Consider the following 20,740-nt stretch of genomic DNA (forward strand, 5'->3'; position numbering starts at 1 on the left):
TAGGAAGTATTTGGAAAAGATTAAATTCTGAATTTTAAACAGTGTACCTGCGAAACCTGCTCAAAGAGATATGGACGCACTGTCACTCGTGTTTTCATTTCCTTCAGCTCTCTTTGATAATCTTTTATTCTCTCCAGATCAGCTAGCCTAGGTGAACAAGCATCCATAATCAGTAATTATATTCCAGATGGCTTATTCAATCAGATTTTTTTTTTTTACAAACTCCTCACCGATGCTGTTTGAGTTTCTCCTGGTAGACCTCTTTGAGACTCTTATGGGGGTCCATTGCTTTTGCTCTCATCGCCACTGCTTTGCTCATAGCCTGAGATCTGATTCTGTGCTGCTTCATCCAGTCTGCATTCTCCTGCTCCTTCAGGTCCTTTAGCTCCAGAGATCTCCTATATGACACAGTATAAATTACCCTTTTAAAATATGATTATTTTTATTAGGATATCAGTTTTATTTAATAAACCAACACTTAATTATACTGGAATAAATACTGCTGATTATGTTTGTCGCAAAAAAAAAATTCAAAGGATGATGGCTTTTTATTTGCATGTTGTTTTTTAATGTTTATTATTAAAAACAATGTTACTATTAACTACTATTTTGTTCTTCAGTAGGTTATGGATAAAATATGGTCATTCTAATAGCTTAATAAAATAAATTAGAGTTTTGGAGATTGCCAAGCGCCAGGCCAAGGCACAGTTTGATAGTACAAGGGCTAGTGCTTTAATTGATACAAAGGTCCCCAAGGTATGCCAAGATTATATTCCCACACTATTACACCACTTTTAATTTAATTTTGTTGTTTATTACAAATTTTGGCCATACTGTACTATCTGTAATAAATGCAGCATAAATCGAAACTCAGACCTTATTCCAATCTTCTATTGACCAATTTTGGTGTAAACTGTATTACACAAATTTAAAAATGAACAATTATAAACATGCTTTTTTTAACTTTCATTAAAATCTAGTGAAATCATAAGTTGTGCAAAAAAGACTATGACTGTATTATAAAAATAGGTAACACCTAATTGTTTCTCTTACGTTTATATTCTTTAGCTGTTAATATAATACTTCACGTCTATGGAAGAGAGAGTCAATAAAGATAGAGAATGTGTAACAGCATATTTATCAAAAGACGGTTTATGTGCAAGTACACCGGTCCGAGCAGGGAGCGAGCCGTGTAACACCGGCATGGGAGACAAGCTCTGAGGATGCTAAAGATTGCAGAACAACGTCTGTCACTGGATCCGAGGAGTGAGATTTACGTGATCACCAGCTGGCTTCCCTTACATAAGGGCAAATATAGATGACTAAAACCTCATTTACTCATTTTACTCATACTTTTTATTATTTATAATGTCCAAGGCATTGATATTAATATTAAATGCTTCCACTGAATTTATGGAAGCGAAAATTTGAACTGAAATAAAATCAACTGAAAATTGCCTTTTGAATATTAAACATCGTATTTTTAAAGGGTATTGAATATTTTGTAAGTGAAATCTGAAAATTTAATATGAATTATTGAATTTTTAAGTATGAAAACGTGTTTGAAATATTTTTTGTGAAATATTCACAGCTTAAATAAACAGATATGTTAAATTTCAGGACCTAAAAATACAAACCCTGGAATTCAAGTCATTAAAATGCAAGAACTTGTTAATATGGTGTATTATTTTTTTCAGTTTGTGCTGTTCAACAAGCTTTTTAATTCAAGACTTTTGGCATTGATTTTGTTCCATAATCCTTTATCATTTATTTTATAAAGGCAGATTTTATTTACTGCAAACAATACTTTCCTTACTCACAGTTTTTGTCTTTTTCTATTCCAAATATGTAAAAATTCTGTAATCAAGGAGCAATTTCTAGACAAGTAAAATTATCATCTTGTTTTCAGAAATAATATGTCAAAATTAAGTGAGGTTTTCTTTTTCAAAGCGAAAACAAGATTACCCCTTTGGCAGATTATTTCACTACTTTTAAGAAAAAACTCATTTCATTTTCAAGTGTTATTTCTAAAAACAAGGCAATATATTTTCTTGTCTAGAATACTCCTTGATTTAAGAATATTTTGATATTTGGCAAAGAAACCAGACAAAAACTCGAAGTAAGAAAAGCTTTTTTTTCGCAGTGTTGGTTTTTGGGTCATTGAAAAAATTCTGAAAAAATGTATTCTGTAAAACTACCAAGCTACTGGCTTAAATGCTTCAGTTAAAACTGTGAAAACATTATCAGTTTGACAACACAAATTCTCACAACACATGCAAATACAAAAACACACTGCAAATAGCACAAACCACAATAGACATGTGTCTGGGGTGATGAAAAATGTGATGAATCCGACTGCTTCCTGTTAAGAGGCATCGGTGTAGTCGGTATAACGTAACATTAAAATCACATTTCATTTACTGTTAATTGTGCAATTAGTCAGATTATTATGGCTAAAAAATCTGACTAAAACTCCTCTAGACCAAAAGCAGCCTGGTTCGTCATATTTTAGGGTCCCCGATAAATTTTCAATGTGGTCTATTTGCAGAACATTTCTGTTTTTGCATGTATTGTGAAAATGTGTGTGTGTATGTGTAACATCACTGGTCCTACACCACCCAACACACTCTGAGCTGGATCGAACTGGCGACTTTTTGCATGAGAGTCGGTTGCTCTACCAAAAAGGCTAAAGTCCATGGCCTCTAGTGTCCGTTGCTAGAGCACCTTTTAGAAGTCAGAGAAGTGAGGTTTACCTGCACAGCACTTCACTAGCTGGCCTCTGCTACATATACGTGGTCAAACTAATTAAGATGTTTTCCAAATTTACATGTTTTTTTTTAAGTTAATTTACCCACCCCCCAAAAATGTGTGTTATTATACTCATTCTCATGGTATTACAACCCTGTCCATCATCAGAGCACAAACATTTATATTAAGATATTTTAGGTGAAACCTGAGAGCGACAGTCCCAAGCTTGTTCAAAATCAGACAAATGCCAAAAATCATCTTCAAGTCAAGACACACCATGTGTCTTCAGTGGTTAAATTAAAATATTAGCCAGCTATGAGGATACTTTTGTTTGCACATAAAACAAAAATAGTTTCTTTTCCTCAGTGTCAGTATATTGTGCACATTGGATAAAGTTGTTATTTTTGTTTTATGTGCGCACAAACGTGCTCTCATAGCTTCTAAACATTCCAGTTGAGCAACTGAAGGTATATAAGGTCTATTTTTAGAATGTTTTTTTTTTTATATATATATTTTTCTGGATTTTAAATAAATCAGCACTGTTGCTCTCAGATTTCATTCATTCATTCATTTTCTTGTCAGCTTAGTCCCTTTATTAATACAGGGTCGCCACAGCGGAATGAAGCGTCAACTTATCCAGCAAGTTTTTACGCAGCGGATGCCCTTCCAGCTGCAACCCATCTCTGGGAAACATCCACACACATATTCACACACATACTCATCCACTACGGACAATTTAGCCTACCCAATTCACCTGTACCACATGTCTTTGGACTGTGGGGGAAACCGGAGCACCCGTAGGAAACCCACACGAAGGCAGGGAGAACATGCAAACTCCGCACAGAAACGCCAACTGAGTCGAGGTTCGAACCAGCGACCTTCTTGCTGTGAGGCGACAGCACTACCTACTCCGCCACTTGTTTATCAAGATGAACATAACTTCATGTTTGGATGGGTCCCACTTTATATTAAGTGGCCTTAACTAATATGTACTTACATAGGAACTAATAGTTTGTTAAATACATGTATTTACTGTGTACTTATGCTTGATTAAATACATGTACGTAATTACATCTGTAATTAACTTTTGTAATTACATTTGTAAATACACTGTTGACCATCCCTTACACCTTAACCCACCCTTAAACCTACCCATGCCACCAAACTTGTCCATAACCCAACTCCTATCCTAACTCAAAAGCACCACAAGTGTTCTCAAATACATTATAAACACAGTAAGTACATTGTATTTATTTTTGATGTAAGTACATAGTAGTTAAGGACACTTAATATAAAGTGGGACCTTTGGATGAACTAACACTTTAACTTGCACTCTCAGCCACCATATTGCACAGATTAAATGCTTAAATGATTTGATGTAAACATGAGTAAGTGTCCGGCTCACCTTACAGCCATAGATCTTTTCCTCGCAGCATCTGTTATGTACGTTGGAAGAGTATCCATAGATAGAGATGTCAGGCCACCAAACGAACTGCTTCTCTTTATAGTCACCTTGTCTGTAGAATTCTAGTCATGAACAAAATCGAAAGGAATTATGTCAATGGTCATTTTAAAAGTTCTTCAAACCTCTAAAGTCACGTGAAAATAGCAACCTTTGAGTTTTCTGGACTCCGGTGGCGAGGCTGTAGTGTGGATGTGCGCAGCTGGAAGGGTTTACACTGAGTAACGTCTCGCCTTTCTGTCGTCTCCATTGACTTCTGTTGAAAGGCCTGGTGGAGCTTGTCAAAGTCAGGTACAGTGGTGTTAATTTTAGGTCTGAAGGAGAGCTCTTGGTCCAAATAACCCAGCATCTTGCTTTTGCTCTTCTGAGTGCTGCGAGGCTGCTTATCAGCACTGGCTTCCTGCTCTTGAATAGGAGCTGAAGCGGCTTTCAGAGTCTGTTGAGCTCTCAGATGAATGCGCATCTGCCTTTGCTGATCCTGTTCTGAATAGGCGTCACATGAATACAGTTTTAGTGTACAGTTAGGGTCAGTATACTGAAAATTTGATTTAATTAAACCAATAAACCATCATTTTTATTTAATAATAAATCAAATATACTGCATACGGATTTTAGTTTATACATAGACTACGGGTCAAAAGTTTATAATTGAGAAATGATTTTGTTTATGTCTCTCTAGAAAGCTGACCAAGACTGCATTTACTTGATCAAAAATATAATAAAACAGTGACATGATAATTTATTATTTAAGATTTTTATTGATGTAATGCAAACTCAAAATGTTTAGCGTCATTATTCCAGTTTTCAGTGTCACATGATCCTTTAGATTTTTTGTGTTTTTTATGTTTGTTTAAAGTGAAGTATGCACTGTGCTCCTGCATTATTAGATTGTGCTGCGTTAATCTTATAAACAGGGCATGATCCGCACTCATTGAGTAACTGTGTTACCTTTCTTTATTTTACTTTGTTCAGGGATATAAACACAAATTTTGGCTCAAATAAACACATTTTGGCTCACTCTGTGAAACTATTTTCTCCCTCCCTTTTTCAATTGTCAATTACATTACGTTATTATTAAATACAGTAGGGGAAATAAGTATTCAACACACCATGTTTTTTTTTTGTTTTTTTTCTGGGGACCTGTGACATGGAATTGAACCACATTTTGGTAAGAAAAAAAGTTCTTGCTGAAATGTCTACTCTGGTTACATCTTAATCATCCTGGTAATGCAAATGTTGAACTGAAGCAGCTGATATTAAATTACAATAATGAAGGGCAGAGGGTTGCTGAACAACTACTGAGAGATTTCCGTCACTGTCTGGACTTTCGCTGCCTTTTTACACCTTCCTTTCTTCATGTGTTCAATGCTTGTGTCCTGTTTCATTTCATTTTATTACACAAAACTTAATTTGTAAACTATTTAATATTGTTTTGTAGCATTTATGTTTTTTTTTTTGTTGTTACCAAAATCCACTGAAAATTTCAAGTCAACAGCAGCTTTAAAAATATGTTTTCTGAGAAAAATGGTGACGTGTTCAATACTTATTTCACCGAATGTACTTAATACAATCCAATGACATTTAAGATATGACATAATGCAGATCACGACCTTTTGAGCTACTATGTTTATTGATAAGAAACAGTTCATTTATTATTTTAATGTAAATTGCCATTCAAGGATGCTGAGAAAATTTTAATAAAATATGTTAAATATAATCAATTATAAATGAATATATGTTCTTTTAAACTTTCATTTCATTAAAAAATTCTGGAAAAAAAATCTAATTTTTCAAACAACACTAAGCAGCACAACTGTTTTTAGAATTGATATTTATAAAACATAATTAATATTTTCCAAAATCTTAATGCTTCTTCAACATCACAGCAGCATATTAAAATGGTTTCTTTGAGACATTCAAATGAGCAACTTAAGCTGCTAATAAAATCTTAACAATACATTCAAGAAGAAGCTTCTTTATTCTCATAATAATATTGTATAGTATAATTACTTCGACTGTATTTTTAATCGTAAAAATGATGATGAGAATAAAAAAAAAACATAAAAACAAATCTCAATGATTCCAAACGTTTGACTAAAAGTGTGGTTATTTAAAATAACCATTATATTTTATCTTTGATTAAATATTTAAATAAATGGCACCTTTCAATCGTTCAGAGAACCTGGGGTCTGAGACTGATTTCGGTATTGGTTTCCTCACATGAACCGGTTGTGTTTTTACACTTTTATTGGCAGAGGCCTTCTCCTCCCTCAGCCTCTCTCGCTTTTTCTCCTCCCTCTTGAGGAACATGAAGGGCTTCTGCATGGTCAAGAGGAAATCTCTTCTCTGCTCACGACCTTCCTGCCTCAAGCGCTCCTGTTCATGCATGAGGCCATCGTAAAGAGCTTTAGAGATGTGCTCAGGGACAGGAGCCACACGAAACTGTTTCTGACACTCAGCCAAATCTGCCTCCTCTTTGGCTTTCCGTGAGTCTTGGGGAAGAGGCTTCCTGTATCTCTCTATCTCTGTTCCCAAATAACGGCTTCCAGTAGTTCTTGCTGCCTTAATTCTATTTGAGGTAGAATTTCGAACAACCATTTTTGAGCTGAAAAACAATAGTAGACACAGTTGAAATCAAAATTAGAGAGCAACTTAAAGTTTCCTACTCTAAATTCCAAAGTCACTGTTTTGAAGATATCCTAACAGCCATAAAACACCTGTTTTTACCCCTTAACCGCACGGATGTAAGCTTGGTCTAATTTTAAAGAAGACAGATGTCAGATTGTAGGAGAAGTGAAAAGTTAAATAAGGGAAAAGTGATGTGTCTTTTTTTTTTATTATGAAAATAATAAAACAATAAATGTGTATTTTATTATATTACTTAAAGTATGTATTTTACAAAACCTGCTTTAGGCTAAAAGTGACAGAAATACAAAGCTAAATATGTGAACAAATTATATTGCAAATCGATATCTTAAAATATGAACTTTCAGTAAAATTTAGTTTGGCTGCAGTACCAGACGTGACCCCTAGATGACCATACAGTTTCCATTGGTGACCATACAAGAGCGCCCCCCTATGTTTTGAAAAATATGAACAATAATTTTCATACTTTTGACAATATTTGTAAAGTAGACATACAATTTTAAAGTAGTAAGGGCAGTTTGGTGGTATTTGAATTGAATTTAAACTCAAAAAAGCATCTAAAAATGTTAATGTGGATTGCTGTAGCAAGGTAATGCTTTACAACTGTGATTGTTGCAATTTTAATAAATACCTGTTGCTCAGTAATAACTATCAACAACAGTTGACAGTAACATTTAAGGGGTTAAATCTATTTCATGATTTACTTTAGCCTGATCTCATGAGGAAACGTAAAATTTTTAAATATTGTTTGAAAAGTCGCTAATTTGTACAAATTTGTACGATTGCATTAGTTTGAAAACTTACCATTTTTTTTTTATCCCAGCCCTAAACCTAACCTTAAGGGATGAGCAAATCATACTAAACTGTACAAATTAGATCATCATATAATTTAATATGAGTTAACCTCTAAATCAAACGCTCCAGAATTGCTGTGAAACTTATTTACAGTGCATCCAAAAGTTTTCACTTCGCTTGACTTTTTCCATAATTTTTTATGCTACCAATAGGTTTATAAGAGTATAACATTTTCTTGTTGCAAACAACTGCTTATGTTTTTATCACAGTAAATATTATGATCACAATATTGTCATAAGCTGCAAAAAAGTTCATGTAATGATATTAGAACAAAAAAAGAATACTTATTCAGAGTAAACAAATGTTTTAACGAAATTAAACTGCAAAAGGATTATAGAAATATTATAAAGGTACCACTTTACAATAATGGTTCATCAGTAAATGTTATTTATTAGATTTAAATCAACAGTACGAAATAGCTATGTTTAATACAGTTACTATGTTATCATTGCTTTAAAAATATAACTGAATGTTATTAGTTATTAACTAATAAAACAATTATGACTTGAAATTAGATTACGACTACGATTTTACCATGCTATTGAGCATTAACTAAGAAATAAATATCACAGGTTTATTTAAATTAACTAATGATAACTACTGAAGCCTTATTGCACAGTATCAATAGCCATATTAACTGAATTTTCAATCATTATTTCAGCATGTAGGAGGCCAGATTAACATTTTTAGAAATTCACGTTTGAACTATTAAACTAAAAAAGTAATTATTTCTCCAAACATTTGTCACTGAATCAGTTCATAACCAGGATACATTGACTTATTGAATATTGAAAATCCGAAATGGAAGAAATTCATTATTTTACTCATAATTCGACGAACAAAATCCCATAATGACAATGTATGAGGAAAAAAAAAAGAATTACAGCCTCTAGTCTTTTTGAGTGTGAAGAGCAAATGTTTTTGAAAATCTGCTGTCACATTTACAATATGAGCTACCTGTGGTGTTTACGATCCGGCCCATCATGATCGCTGATGCTCTGCTGCACTATATTGGTTTTAAGCATCCACTCAGTGCTGGTGGTCAGCAGTGAGTTCTGCAGGACCCTCTTCTCCAGGCCAGTCTGGTGCTGAAGCTCTAAATTCTCCACCTGCTGCTTGCGTTTGACCTTCAGAGCCTCCAAATGCAACTCCATAGATTGTTCAGTCTTCTTCCTGTCCTCTATAAGCGACAGCAGGCTTTCTGAAACATGCGCATTGTCTCCCTCTTCAGATCTAGAGAAATCTAAAGTGGGAGAGATCTGGACAGAGAATATGTATTTAGTCACATAACAAAAGTACTATAGTAAATTATAGTAAATTCTATGCTACTGTAAGGTGTATTGTACTTTCTACAAAATTCTACAACATTCTTTATGAAGCAGTATAAGCTATCGTTAGGCCCACACAGAATCTGCAAACGCAGTAAGACACAGTCTATTTATTTCATTATGTAATTGCATGTAAATCTATATTTATTCAGATTTTATATTTGTTTCACTACTTTTATTAAATAATATTTACAATACAATTTGTAAAGTAATATTTTCTGTCTTTAAGTAGATCTATTCAACGAAAGACTTGCTTTGTTTACCAAATAAGTGGATATATTAGGATTTGCATTGTAAACCTTAAATAATATTTTTATTCATTCATTCATTTTCCTTCGGCTTAGTCTCTGGTTTCCTCCGGTTGCTCCGGTTTTGCCCACAGTTCAGTTGGGTTGCAGCTGGAAGGGCATCCGCTGCCTAAAACATATGCTGGATAAGTTCCCTGCTGAAAAATCCAGCTTAAACCAGCCTATGCTGATTGGCTGGTTTTAGCTGGTCGACCAGGTTGGTTTTAGAGGGGTTTTGGCCATTTCCAGGCTGGTTTCCAGCCATTTCCAGCTTGGTCTTAGCTGGTCTGGCTGGAAAATTACCAGCCAAACCAGCTTGACCAGCTTAGGCTGGTTTAAGCTGGATTTTTCAGCAGGGTTGGTGGTTCATTCCGCTGTGGTGACCCCAGATTAATAAAGGCAATAAGCAAAAAAGAAAATGAATGAATAAATGATAATTGATTTGATGGAAAAAAAAAAACTGCCCTCAATTAAATTCCATTGGCCCAATGACTTTTTTTTTATTGTGTGTGTGTGCATTGGCCCCTATATACTGTAAGTCAAGCTAACACCACATTACTGTAGCTACATATAATACGTACTATAGCTACAAATAACAAAACTTTAACCTCTGATATCTATTATACAAATAATAATAATAATAATAATAATAATAATAATAATAATAATAAACCTAAACTTTATTCAGAAACTCAAATAAGGGCTGTTTTTACAATAAAAATCTGTGAAATGTTGCACTTTCACCTTTATTATTTGATATCTTTTTTTTTTTTTGCTTATTATTCAGTATGACTAACGTTGGTGACGTGGTGGCGCAGTGGGTAGCACGTTTGCCTCACAGCAAGACGGTCACTGGTTCAAGCCTCAGCTAGGTCAGTTGGCATTTCTGTGTGGAGTTTGCATGTTCTCCTTGTGTTTGCGTGGGTTTCCTCTGGGTGCTCCAGTTTCATCCATGTCCAAAGACATGTGGTACAGGTGATTTGGGTATGCTAAAATTGACCATAGTGTTGAGTGCGTGTGTGTGATGTTTCCCAGTAATGGGTTGCAGCTGGAAGGGCATCCACTGCGTAAAACTGGATACGTTTCCAGCTCATTCCGCTGTGGCGACCCTAGATTAATAAAAGTACTAAGCTGAAAAGAAAATGAATGAATGCATGAATGACTAATGTTCATTACATAATTGAAGTTCAAATACAATCTTGTAAGCATTTGCAAAACAATTACTAAGTTGTTCAAATTAGTACTCATATTTTGAGGAAACACTTCTGAAAAAGCATAACATGCTATATGCCCAAACTCAGTCCTGGGGGCCGGTGTCCTGCAGATTTTAGCCCCAACTTGCCTCAACACAGCTGCACGAATGTTTCTAGAAAATGCAGTGAGAGCTTGATTAGCCAGCCCAGGTGTCTAATTAGGGTTAGAACTAAACTTTGCAGGACACCGGCCCTCCAGGACAGACACCCCTGCTATATACTGTGCTTAATACAATATGTGTCCTTATATTATTGTTATTTGGCAGAGAGCAAACACTGAACAAAATTTAGACAAAATTATTATCAAAATGTTATTTCTGTTTATAAACGCGTATAAGAAAACACCATTTTATGTAAAAAAAAAAAAAAAAATCGTAGATTGTTTTTTCTTGGGGAGTCCTATTGTTGAATGTCAACAGCAAATGATGTTACTATGGCAACCCCAAACGCACATAGTTACGCTGTTATTGCTGTGTTTACCGCCGCCAAAAGCAATTTAATCAATTCTATGAACAATAAAACATGCATGTTAATCTTTGCGAATCAATAAATGCACCCAAAAAATGTCACATAACGTTAATGGTTTAACACAAACTCGGCTAATTCGTAATCTCCTCCGCCATCGTTGCTTTTATTTCTCTCACCATTGTCATCTGATCCATGGTGTGATCAGGCCCGTAAGGAGGACATCATCATTCAAATACTGATCCATCAACTGTGAAAGATCAAAGCACAGTCCATTTCATAGGAATCGCCAAATATCATGATCTCTGCTGCACCGGTGACCAGCCTTTTCTCCACCCACCAGCGCCTCAGCATAACACACACACATACTGCGCTGTGTGCTATAGAGTAACAGTATGTTCTACAGGAATATTAGACACAAACCATATCATTTTAGACGGTAAACAGTTTATTCAGCAACAAAACACAAGATACATGTTTGATTTCTGCATTTACATATAAACAAACCGAATGCACTAGTTTCCCGCCAAGACGACAGATGGCGCTAAAAAGAACACGCTTCCACAGTGCTTCCACCTCTGAAAAAGAACAGGGAAGTAAACGTTGTTTTAAAAGACAAGTTTGCATTATATAGCACTGTCTGGCGTCTGTTTTGCAGAATGAATGCATATTAAATTTTAATATTGATGCACATGAATCATTTGCTTGATTTAGGTAGCCTTTACAACCCGGAAGGATAGTGGCAAACTGTACTATTACGTACTGTATTCTCTGTCAACAACATGGCCGGATGATAAACAGAGTAGTATACCGTTATTGTCAATGACAGGGCAAATTTAACGGGTGCTCATATATATTTTCTATAAGACTTTTTTGTTTGTTATTTTTATTCGCAACACGCAAGAATGCTGTCTCTGGCTAAAGCTAAGCTAGCCGTGGTCGGGATAGGACGCCAGTGTGTTGCAGTGAGGACACTCAATGGAGCTCGAGCAGTGCACAGAAGCTTCTCGTCCTCTGAGCACGACCAGGATTCCAGCACTTCTGAAAACGAGCTCTTTGACATTATAATATCTGGCGGGGGAATGGTGGGCACAGCTATGGCATGCTCATTAGGTGAGTGAGCGTCCCTAGCCAGCACCCATAATAATAACCCAATAAGCGTTTGCCCCTTTAGTTTCAAACCCCATAAGTGCACCCTTTAAAGTCGTAATGAAGCCTTTCCGTCACTTTTCTTCACCCCCTGTTTTTTCACACAAACGAGAGGTTGTTATTTTGTTTGATGAAAGTGTTTTAGCTGGAGGTAAAGGGTGCAATTGCGGTTGTACAGCAATTCTCATGCCGTAGGATGATGCTAAAGTAAGCAGTGTACAATCAACGCACAGATTTTATGCAAACTTGAGCCCTCTTATTTCAATGTATGGGTAAACTAATGCAAACATGCTAAAAGAGCCGATGATATTTCAGTTAAGGCTGCACATATTGTAAAAACACTGACAATGTCATGTTTTTTTATGATTCGTAACTTTATTTGGAAAAAATATATATATATATATATATTTATTCATTCATTTTCTTGTCGGCTTAGTCCCTTTATTAATCCGGGGTTGCCACAGCGGAATGAACCGCCAACTTATCCAGCAAGTTTTTACGCAGCGAATGCCCTTCCAGCCGCAACCCATCTGTGGGAACATCCACACACACATTCACACGCACACTCATACACTACAGGGAGGGAGAACATGCAAACTCCACACAGAAACACCAACTGAGCCGAGGTTCGAACCAGTGACCTACCTACTGCGCCACTGCCTCGCCCCAAAATATATATATAAATATATATGTTTATGTATGTGTATATATATATATATATATATATATATATATATATATATATATATATATATATATATATATATATATGTGTGTGTGTGTGTGTGAGTGTGTATATATATATATATATATATATATATATATATATATATATATATATATATATATATATATTTATTTATTTATTTATTTATATATATATATATATATATATATATATATATATATATATATATATATATATATATATATATATATATATATATATATATAGTTTTAGATTAATTGAGATGCTTTTATTGGGGAGTATCTCCAAAAAAAAGATTTAAAAAATTACAAGCATAGATGCATACAATAGAACAAAAACATACAAATAAAACCATGTCTTTGTGTGTGAGAAATCAAACAGTATGTCAAATAACAATATAGTTTTCATTGTATAAATAGTTAAAATTAAAAGCTTCAAGCTTGATAACTTATTGGTTTAAATTTACAGCGACAGGTGAGCGAAAAAACACATCCAAATAAAAACCTTTCACTTTTAATTGGGTTAAACTTTGCATTATGGTATTACTTTTGCATAATGTCCAACTCGGACATTGCAGATCCTGTAATGTGAATATTGCAGATTTGCATATTGCTAAATTGATGCTGAAACGATATATTGTGGACTCCCAATTGCAGTACAACTGAAACATCTTGCATTTCATTTGTGTTCTTTATTCAGGTCTAGATCCCAATTTAACAGGTAAGAAGATTCTCCTCCTGGAAGCTGGTCATGAAAAAAAGATGGACAAAATCCCGGAGACTTACAGCACAAGGGTCAGCTCCATCAGCCCCGGCTCAGCAACTCTTCTGAGTGGTATGGATATGTATTAAAGATTTATATGATATTTATACAAGTGATTTCCATCCCAAAATCCAAATTGTATATTAATTAATCAATTACCATTAAATGCAGCAAGTAGTTCATATTAATGATGCAGTCTTATAAGTCACCTGGAACCTATGATGACGTTTTACAACTGTTAACTAAAAGATTTCTGTTCATTTGATTAAGTAAAATAAATAATGAACAATAAGTTCAAGTTTTAAAAGTTCTAAAACGGAAAGAAAATCCAACTAAAGTAAAAACCACAAAAAAGAATCTCAGAGTTGTTTAAAAAGTCTTTCTCAACATCACTTAATGATGGCATCGATTTGACATCAAAAATTCAGTTTGAGTCCAAAACTAGAAACATTGCTAGCACAATAGGATGCATTGCAAGTAACACATTTTTCATTGCACTTGTTTGGTCTGTTATTAGATGTTACAGTTTTGTAAATCTACTTCAGAACCACCAATCACAAGCATATCTGCTGAGCTTATGAACACAATGGCCAATCAGAGGAGTTTAGATTAATCAGGCTTAATGTTTAGATTAATCAATAAACCATGAAGACAAATCTTGTCTAAAAAATGTAAACATGAACTCACTTTAAAAGGTTTGATTAGAATTTAAAAAAACATATGTAGTAATGACTTATTGATGATATTATTTAGGCACAATCCCAATTCTACTTTTGGACTCCTTCCACTTGCGTTAGTTTTTGTTTTTTGTCTTAATAAAATCACAGAAGACATATATCATGTTATCGTAATGATATAATGTGGGAATAAAATTGTAACTGTACTGTGCATTTACACCGTGGCCATATTTGTCTATGTAAATACACGAAAACAACATTAACACTACTGTATATCAGACACTGTAAAAAGCACATTCCCAGCCACTAGACTTTTCTGACAGGGGATCTGAGTGTCATCGAGTGACAGAATGTTGTGGGAGTGCTATACAGGAGTTATTTTTAGGGATTATAGATGGCTAAATTTAGCGGTATATATTTGAGTGTTTTTTATTTTATTTATTTTTTTCTTGAAAGCATGACAGTAGAACACAGATGCTGTTATGAATGTATTTAAACATTTGCTTGTTTGTTGTAAAAATTCATAGAAAAACACTAATTTGTTCATCTCCTGACTTCCATGTGTAGCTATGCTGCCGCTGTAGATGGTGTATTCTGGGAAGTTTTCTTACCTCTTGGTTTCGAGTGTGGTGCTTAAAAATTTCCCTTTCGAGGGGTATCCAGCCCTTGCTCTCAGACCTACGCCTTTAAGCTAAAGAGAATTGGGACACCCCTACCCCTTCACGTGAACGCGCAAATAGAGGGGTAAGGGCTAAGGGGTAGAATTGGGATTGGGCCTCAGAGTATGAGTACAATTCTTTAACCATAAGCAAAGTGCAGTTATTATTTACTGTAATCAAGGAGAGTTTAACAAGGTTACGTATTGTGAGAGTCCATAAGAATGAATGTTTTATTCTCAATGATAAAGGCTTCTTAACCTAATGTTGACAACACAAAACAACTAAAGCTAAAGCGCTTGAGGCTGGTTCCCGGTAGACATTATTTACAAAGAGCATATACATATTTACAGATAAATTATAAAAGTGAATCAATAGCTTTTCAGAATAGTCTATTTCTTTTAGCAGGTAATAACTTTGTCTTCAACCTGATTTGAGCCTTAAAACTGTGGACCTTTAACATTCACAAACAGCTAAAATGCACCTTAAGCATGGCCGGTATAAGTTTCTGGTAGTATGGAAACCTTGGACAAAAATGTTGCAGTAATGTGAATAGACCTTTATCTATAAAGTATACTTACGGAAACTTTTAATCTAACTGACAGCTACCTTGTGTTTGAATTTAATCCTCAGTTGTAGTTTTAAGCTTTAACCTTGGATCGTGATGTTTGTTGGATACATTTGTCCTTTTGACGTCATTTATGGTAAATGCACGCTCGAGTAGTCCATTGCTTCTGACAGCGCTGACTAGTGGTTGAAGTAGTCAATCACTCGACTAGTCGACTAGTCTATGCAAGACCTAATATATATATATATATATATATATATATATATATATATATATATATATATATATATATATATATATATATATATATATATATATATATATTTTTTTTTTTTTTTTTACTTTTGTCTGAGTAAAAAACAACCAACAACTTGAACTTTAGGAAGGATTTAAAATACTTTGGAACAGTAAACATGTCAGGATAAATAATTTAAATAAATCATTGACTTCTACAGTTTTAAAATTACAGGTTTCTTTACAACACACACAAAAAACCGTTACATTTACCTTAGGAATGGTATAACAGATAATTTTAGCAATTTTAAAACCTTGACTTTTCCAGACAGCAGTAAACCTTGAAACTGGTTTTTGTCCCATGCCTAATGCAATCAAAATTAAAAAAGCTTCATAGCTATTTTTCCATGTACCTAAAACAAGAAGAACTCACCAAAAACAATGTATTTCATTACAAGGTACAGTTGTCGATGCAATGCAGAAGACACTAAATCGCCCTTTGCTGCTTGGCCCGAACAATGTGTTACACTGGATGAAATGTGCGCATTTTCTTTGTGTCCACAGAATGCATGTTTGCATTATGGGCAATGCTGGGCATCATTTAGAACCAGTACTTTGGGTAATGTGGGGGGACAATCCAATTAAAAGGCCTGTGGTGAGGATAAGTACATCTGTCCCATTCAAAGCTCTGAAACGGCACTCCTGTCATTAAACCTATTTATGGTATAATGTTTGTATATGAAAGATTCACCAGGAAGTAGGTCAGTAGGTAGCTTTGTGAGCGTTGTTTTTCCATCCACGACGTCATGTCCAACCTTCACGCAGAGCAAAGATAACTGCGGCATTGAAAGAGTAGGAACAAACGTGGTGCCTTTTAATTGTATCTTATTGTGTTACAGGTCTTGGTGCTTGGGACCATATTGTAAATATGAGATGCAAGCCCTATAATAAAATGCAGGTCAGTAAAACCAGTATGTTGTAATACAATAATACATGGGGTGGGAGCATTATGCAATGATGCTATCATATGCTACTAAATGATTATAACAAAAGTATTACCTGGTACTTCATAGGGTGTTCATCAAAAAACGGTGAAGTAATTACATATTGCACTAAATAAAACCCACAGCATTTTAAAGCAACTAAACACCAAAGCAAAACACATTATGAGCAACCAACACAGTCATTTACTATGACCTTACCTGCTTATTTTCCCTCTGAGGCCAGGAAGCTACTCCATCGAAAACAGCTGTAGCGTGTTTTCCTCATCGTTGTTTGCCTATCATCACACCGTAAGCAGCCACCCATAAATTAATGCTACAGAACCACAGCCTCAGAATACAAAACATACATTAAAGATGCAAACTCCACATCACAACCCGACAGTTAAGGTTGGTTTTGCTTGCGGCCTCAGTTTATCTATTAGAGTCTTATTTAGTGGGATGACATAAATCTAAGTGCGTCTACTAATTACGAAGATTCATGTGAGACGCGGGGAGAGGAGTTAAAAGCTGTGGAGATCACAAGTAAAAGGGCCTTTCGTTTTCAATGCTGTGGGGAGATTTCTCCCGTAAGATGTGGATTTTTCACTGCCAGAATGAAGTCCTGTGGTTTCTGGGGAAACTAAGGGATGTCATCAGAGTGCACTTTATAGTGATATACCTCACCCATTATACCTTTCCTGTACCTCTTACCATTTTTTGTTTGTTTGTGAGAGCCAAACAAGGATGAAATTGCAAAGGAACTGTGTTAGGTTCCCTCTCGCTCTCCTATTAAATTCAAGCGGTTAGAGGAAAGCAGCTAAAACGGGGCTGGGAAAAAAACTGTGTTTTTTTAAGTATGGAGGTTCCCTGAAGTGTTATCAGCTAGAGTTTTTTTTTCTCCAAAGTGGTTTGAACCTTTTCTGGTAACTTTGTTTCAGAAATGACTGTTAAATGGGTCGTTTTGAAAAAGGGACGGCTTAATTTGGCAGCAACTGCAAGTACATAGCAACTCCAAAACTTATCAACAGCTGTGTTTTTCCTATGTGTAAAGTCCTCATAATTGTGGGTTGGTCACGTTTTAAATCTTCCACGTAACCATGTATCAAAAATTGTAAAACCACTACTATTAGTGGTTTTAGTGTGGTGGTATAACAAGGAGGATAGAGCGACACTTCTGGATCCATGTTACTTATAGGTTTAATTGTTTGCCAGTCACTATAGTTACACTCAGTTTAGGCTTTAAAAATAGCCTTGTCAATCACCAAGAAGCTTTTTGTATTTAAAACCAGCCGCGTGTTTTATTAACTAAGCTTCAAGGCATCTTGGATTAAACAAACTTAGCTCGACAGTAATGTTCGCGTATTTGTTATTTATTATAGGCCTAACTATAAATACAAGCATAAATCGCCACAAAGAATGGCATTTCACATTTCTGCCTCAGCCCAGTGCGTTTACAAAGTCAACCGTGTAACCTCAAAGGCTGTTGGTGGCTTTTGTTGAATCTAGTTTGATGTTTGGTTAGAGTATCTGGCAAAACTCTTCGCTCATTTGAACGGCTTTGATGTGTTCAAGTTCACTGAAGCACGTGCTCTTTTGGAAATCCATAAATAGTGCCCGAGCGGTCACTTAAGGATAGAGTTGTAAGCCACAGCAATAATTTGGCCCTTCGCTTTAGGTTTGGGATGCTTGTTCGGATGCCCTGATTACATTTGATAAGGAGAATCTGCAGGACGAGATGGCATACATCGTTGAGAACGACGTCATTGTGGCCGCCCTCACCAAACAGCTGCAGACTCTCTCTGGTAATGGACCCATTTTGATCTTTGATATATGGGTAAATTTATGTGCTTGTTTTTGTAATCAGCCCTTAGCATGCTGAACTTTGATCAGTACATGATGCTATGTCCTTGATCCTTGCTTTTTTTGCAGTGCTCTTCCCATGTAGCTGAATGTTTTCCCCAGCAGGGGCTCGTGCGCTGAGTGGGCTCCCTGTTAATTAGTTTTAGGGATGGCTTGGCAAATGATGTCACCACAAGCCATTCCTTCCTGTCTTGGCAAAGTGTTTATTTGCAGTCGTACTCCTTTTGAACATCTTTCTTCTTAGGCTAAAGATTCCACTTCTTTGGACGCATCCATGTTTTTCCTGCTATTTCGATCATCCAGCACATTACTTTTGGTGGGAGACAGAAGCCCCATGAGTATTGCCACCCTGTCAGGACACGTGCAGTGGTCTTTTGACCCATTTAAAAAACCACATTCCTTTCCAGCCGTAGCATCTCACTCGCTTGGAGCGGCCCAGCATGGACAGAGTTTTACTGTAACATTTTGTTGTTGTAATTAACTAAACAGTTCCAGGGCTCTGAATTTGGCTTTTCCATGCCATGCTCTGTAAAACAGCATCTTTTTAAAAACAAGCCTTTTTTAAAACGCATCTTGCATTTAACAGATGTGTGGTAGCACGTGCTTGTTCACGTGTTTGTGTTTTTTAACAGTCTTCTATTTCTGCTGGAGTACTAGACGAGACATACGTGCATAGGCCAGCTGGGCTTTTTTCTGCTCCTCTGCTTTCAGATCTGCAAGAAGCCAATATTTCTTGCTCATGTTCAAGAACTAGTGTTCAATTTTGTGGACAGAACGATCTGTAAGTCCGAAACGTAGGCGTAATCCTGGAGCTTTTTATGTGCTAGACCGCCAGTGATTCTAAGAAAAGTGGATTTTCTGCTTCCTTTACTTTCGTTCTCTGTTGTGTGCAGGATATTGGCAGCTGGTCGCATGTATTGCATGCTCTGCTTGTAGATAAACACCATTAGTCAGCCGAGGGTGACTTGCCAAAGCCATCAAGAGAATTGTCAATGTTAGCAGGCTTCAACCAGAGAAAGGAAAACGACTTTGTGTTTTATGAGGTGGCTGATTATCCTTAATTTTTGTCACAGCCAAACCCTGTATGCTTGGATTATTTTCTCCTCGTTTCTCAAGTAGAACTGAACCATGATTGTTTTTTTTTTTCATCATTTATCACACAAACAGATCATGTTAAAGTGCAGTACCGAACAAAAGTGGTGAAATACACCTGGCCCCATCCCTACCATGTCTCCGAGTCCATTCCCTGGGTTCAGGTGGCTCTAGCTAATGGAAAGACTCTCCACACCAAGTTATTGGTATGCAACGTTTAACCAGTGTTAAACAGAATAGCGTACAGCTACACAAGCAGAATTGATGAAGATGTATACGATTTGCTCTTTCAGATTGGTGCTGATGGACCAAACTCTATGGTGCGGAGAGAGGCAGGCATCCCCACAGTCAAATGGAATTACGATCAGTCAGCAGTCGTAGCTGTTCTACATTTGTCTGAGGTATGATGGTCCACCAGTTTAAAGATGCTGTAAGTTTTTGACTCCTCTAAAGCATAAAAATACCATAATATATTTGCAGATAGATAAGAAACATACTAAGTAAACATGCTTGTTTATCCAAAAAACAATGCTGAAGTCAAATATTCTGCTTTGAAAATGTAAGTTTGGTGACCGAATGGCTGTCTTTGTTTTGGTTCCTTTAACCTGCCTAATACCAGTTTAGCCATTTATATTTAAGCACCCCGGGTTGCCTTTGTGGAAAACAGCGTATTTCTTTCATTCAGTCAGAAAGACTGTCAAATTACGCATCTGTGATCGAAATGTAGACAGTAACAGCCTCTGAAATGAGATGCAGTTTCAGAGTTCCACATGAGGTGCTTATTAATTAGAATAATATAAATATTATAAACGTAATCATTAGGTGACCAGGTTATATTGTAACAAGCAACACGCTATGTGACGAAATTTGCAGTGATAAGCAATTTGGCTGTTTACACCAGACGAAACATGACAGAAATTTAAATACAGCCATTCAGTAGCAAAGAATAGTACACTTACTGCACTCCAATAAAATGGTAAAGTTTATACATTTCAAACGGTTTATC

The 20,740-nt window shown here is 35.7% G+C and overlaps 2 protein-coding genes across 7 annotated transcripts in view; one reads left to right on the forward strand and one right to left on the reverse strand.

Annotated features, from left to right (window-relative positions):
• fam161b (FAM161 centrosomal protein B) overlaps nt 1–11,405 on the reverse strand; it is a 30,358-nt gene extending 18,953 nt beyond the window's left edge. For 2 of the 4 annotated variants that reach the window (XM_087291042.1, XM_087291044.1), the window contains exons 1-7: nt 11,224–11,405; nt 8,669–8,970; nt 6,373–6,815; nt 4,362–4,693; nt 4,154–4,275; nt 231–398; nt 48–147 (exon numbers count right to left, since the gene is read on the reverse strand). In XM_087291042.1, the coding sequence (XP_087147168.1) occupies nt 48–147; nt 231–398; nt 4,154–4,275; nt 4,362–4,693; nt 6,373–6,815; nt 8,669–8,970; nt 11,224–11,241 (1,485 nt within the window). In that variant the 5' untranslated portion in view covers nt 11,242–11,405. Of the gene's footprint in view, nt 1–47; nt 148–230; nt 399–3,325; nt 3,665–4,132; nt 4,276–4,361; nt 4,694–6,372; nt 6,816–8,668; nt 9,642–10,623 lie in introns of those variants that run through there. The other 2 variants (XM_087291043.1, XM_087291045.1) reach the window with 2 other exon arrangements.
• A 182-nt stretch (nt 11,406–11,587) lies between these two features.
• Nucleotides 11,588–20,740, forward strand: part of coq6 (coenzyme Q6 monooxygenase) — a 46,515-nt gene continuing 37,362 nt past the window's right edge. For 2 of the 3 annotated variants that reach the window (XR_015512777.1, XM_087289517.1), the window contains exons 1-6: nt 11,588–12,157; nt 13,602–13,736; nt 16,699–16,757; nt 18,458–18,584; nt 19,810–19,940; nt 20,028–20,135. Coding sequence is in view for 2 of the 3 variants with exons in the window: in XM_087289517.1 (XP_087145643.1) it covers nt 11,950–12,157; nt 13,602–13,736; nt 16,699–16,757; nt 18,458–18,584; nt 19,810–19,940; nt 20,028–20,135 (768 nt within the window). In the remaining variant the exon portion in view is untranslated. 3 annotated transcript variants of the gene reach the window in all.

This window comes from Danio rerio, chromosome 17 (genome assembly GCF_052040795.2).
Source record: "Danio rerio strain M-AB ecotype USA chromosome 17, GRCz13ab, whole genome shotgun sequence".
Lineage (NCBI taxonomy): Eukaryota > Metazoa > Chordata > Actinopteri > Cypriniformes > Danionidae > Danio > Danio rerio.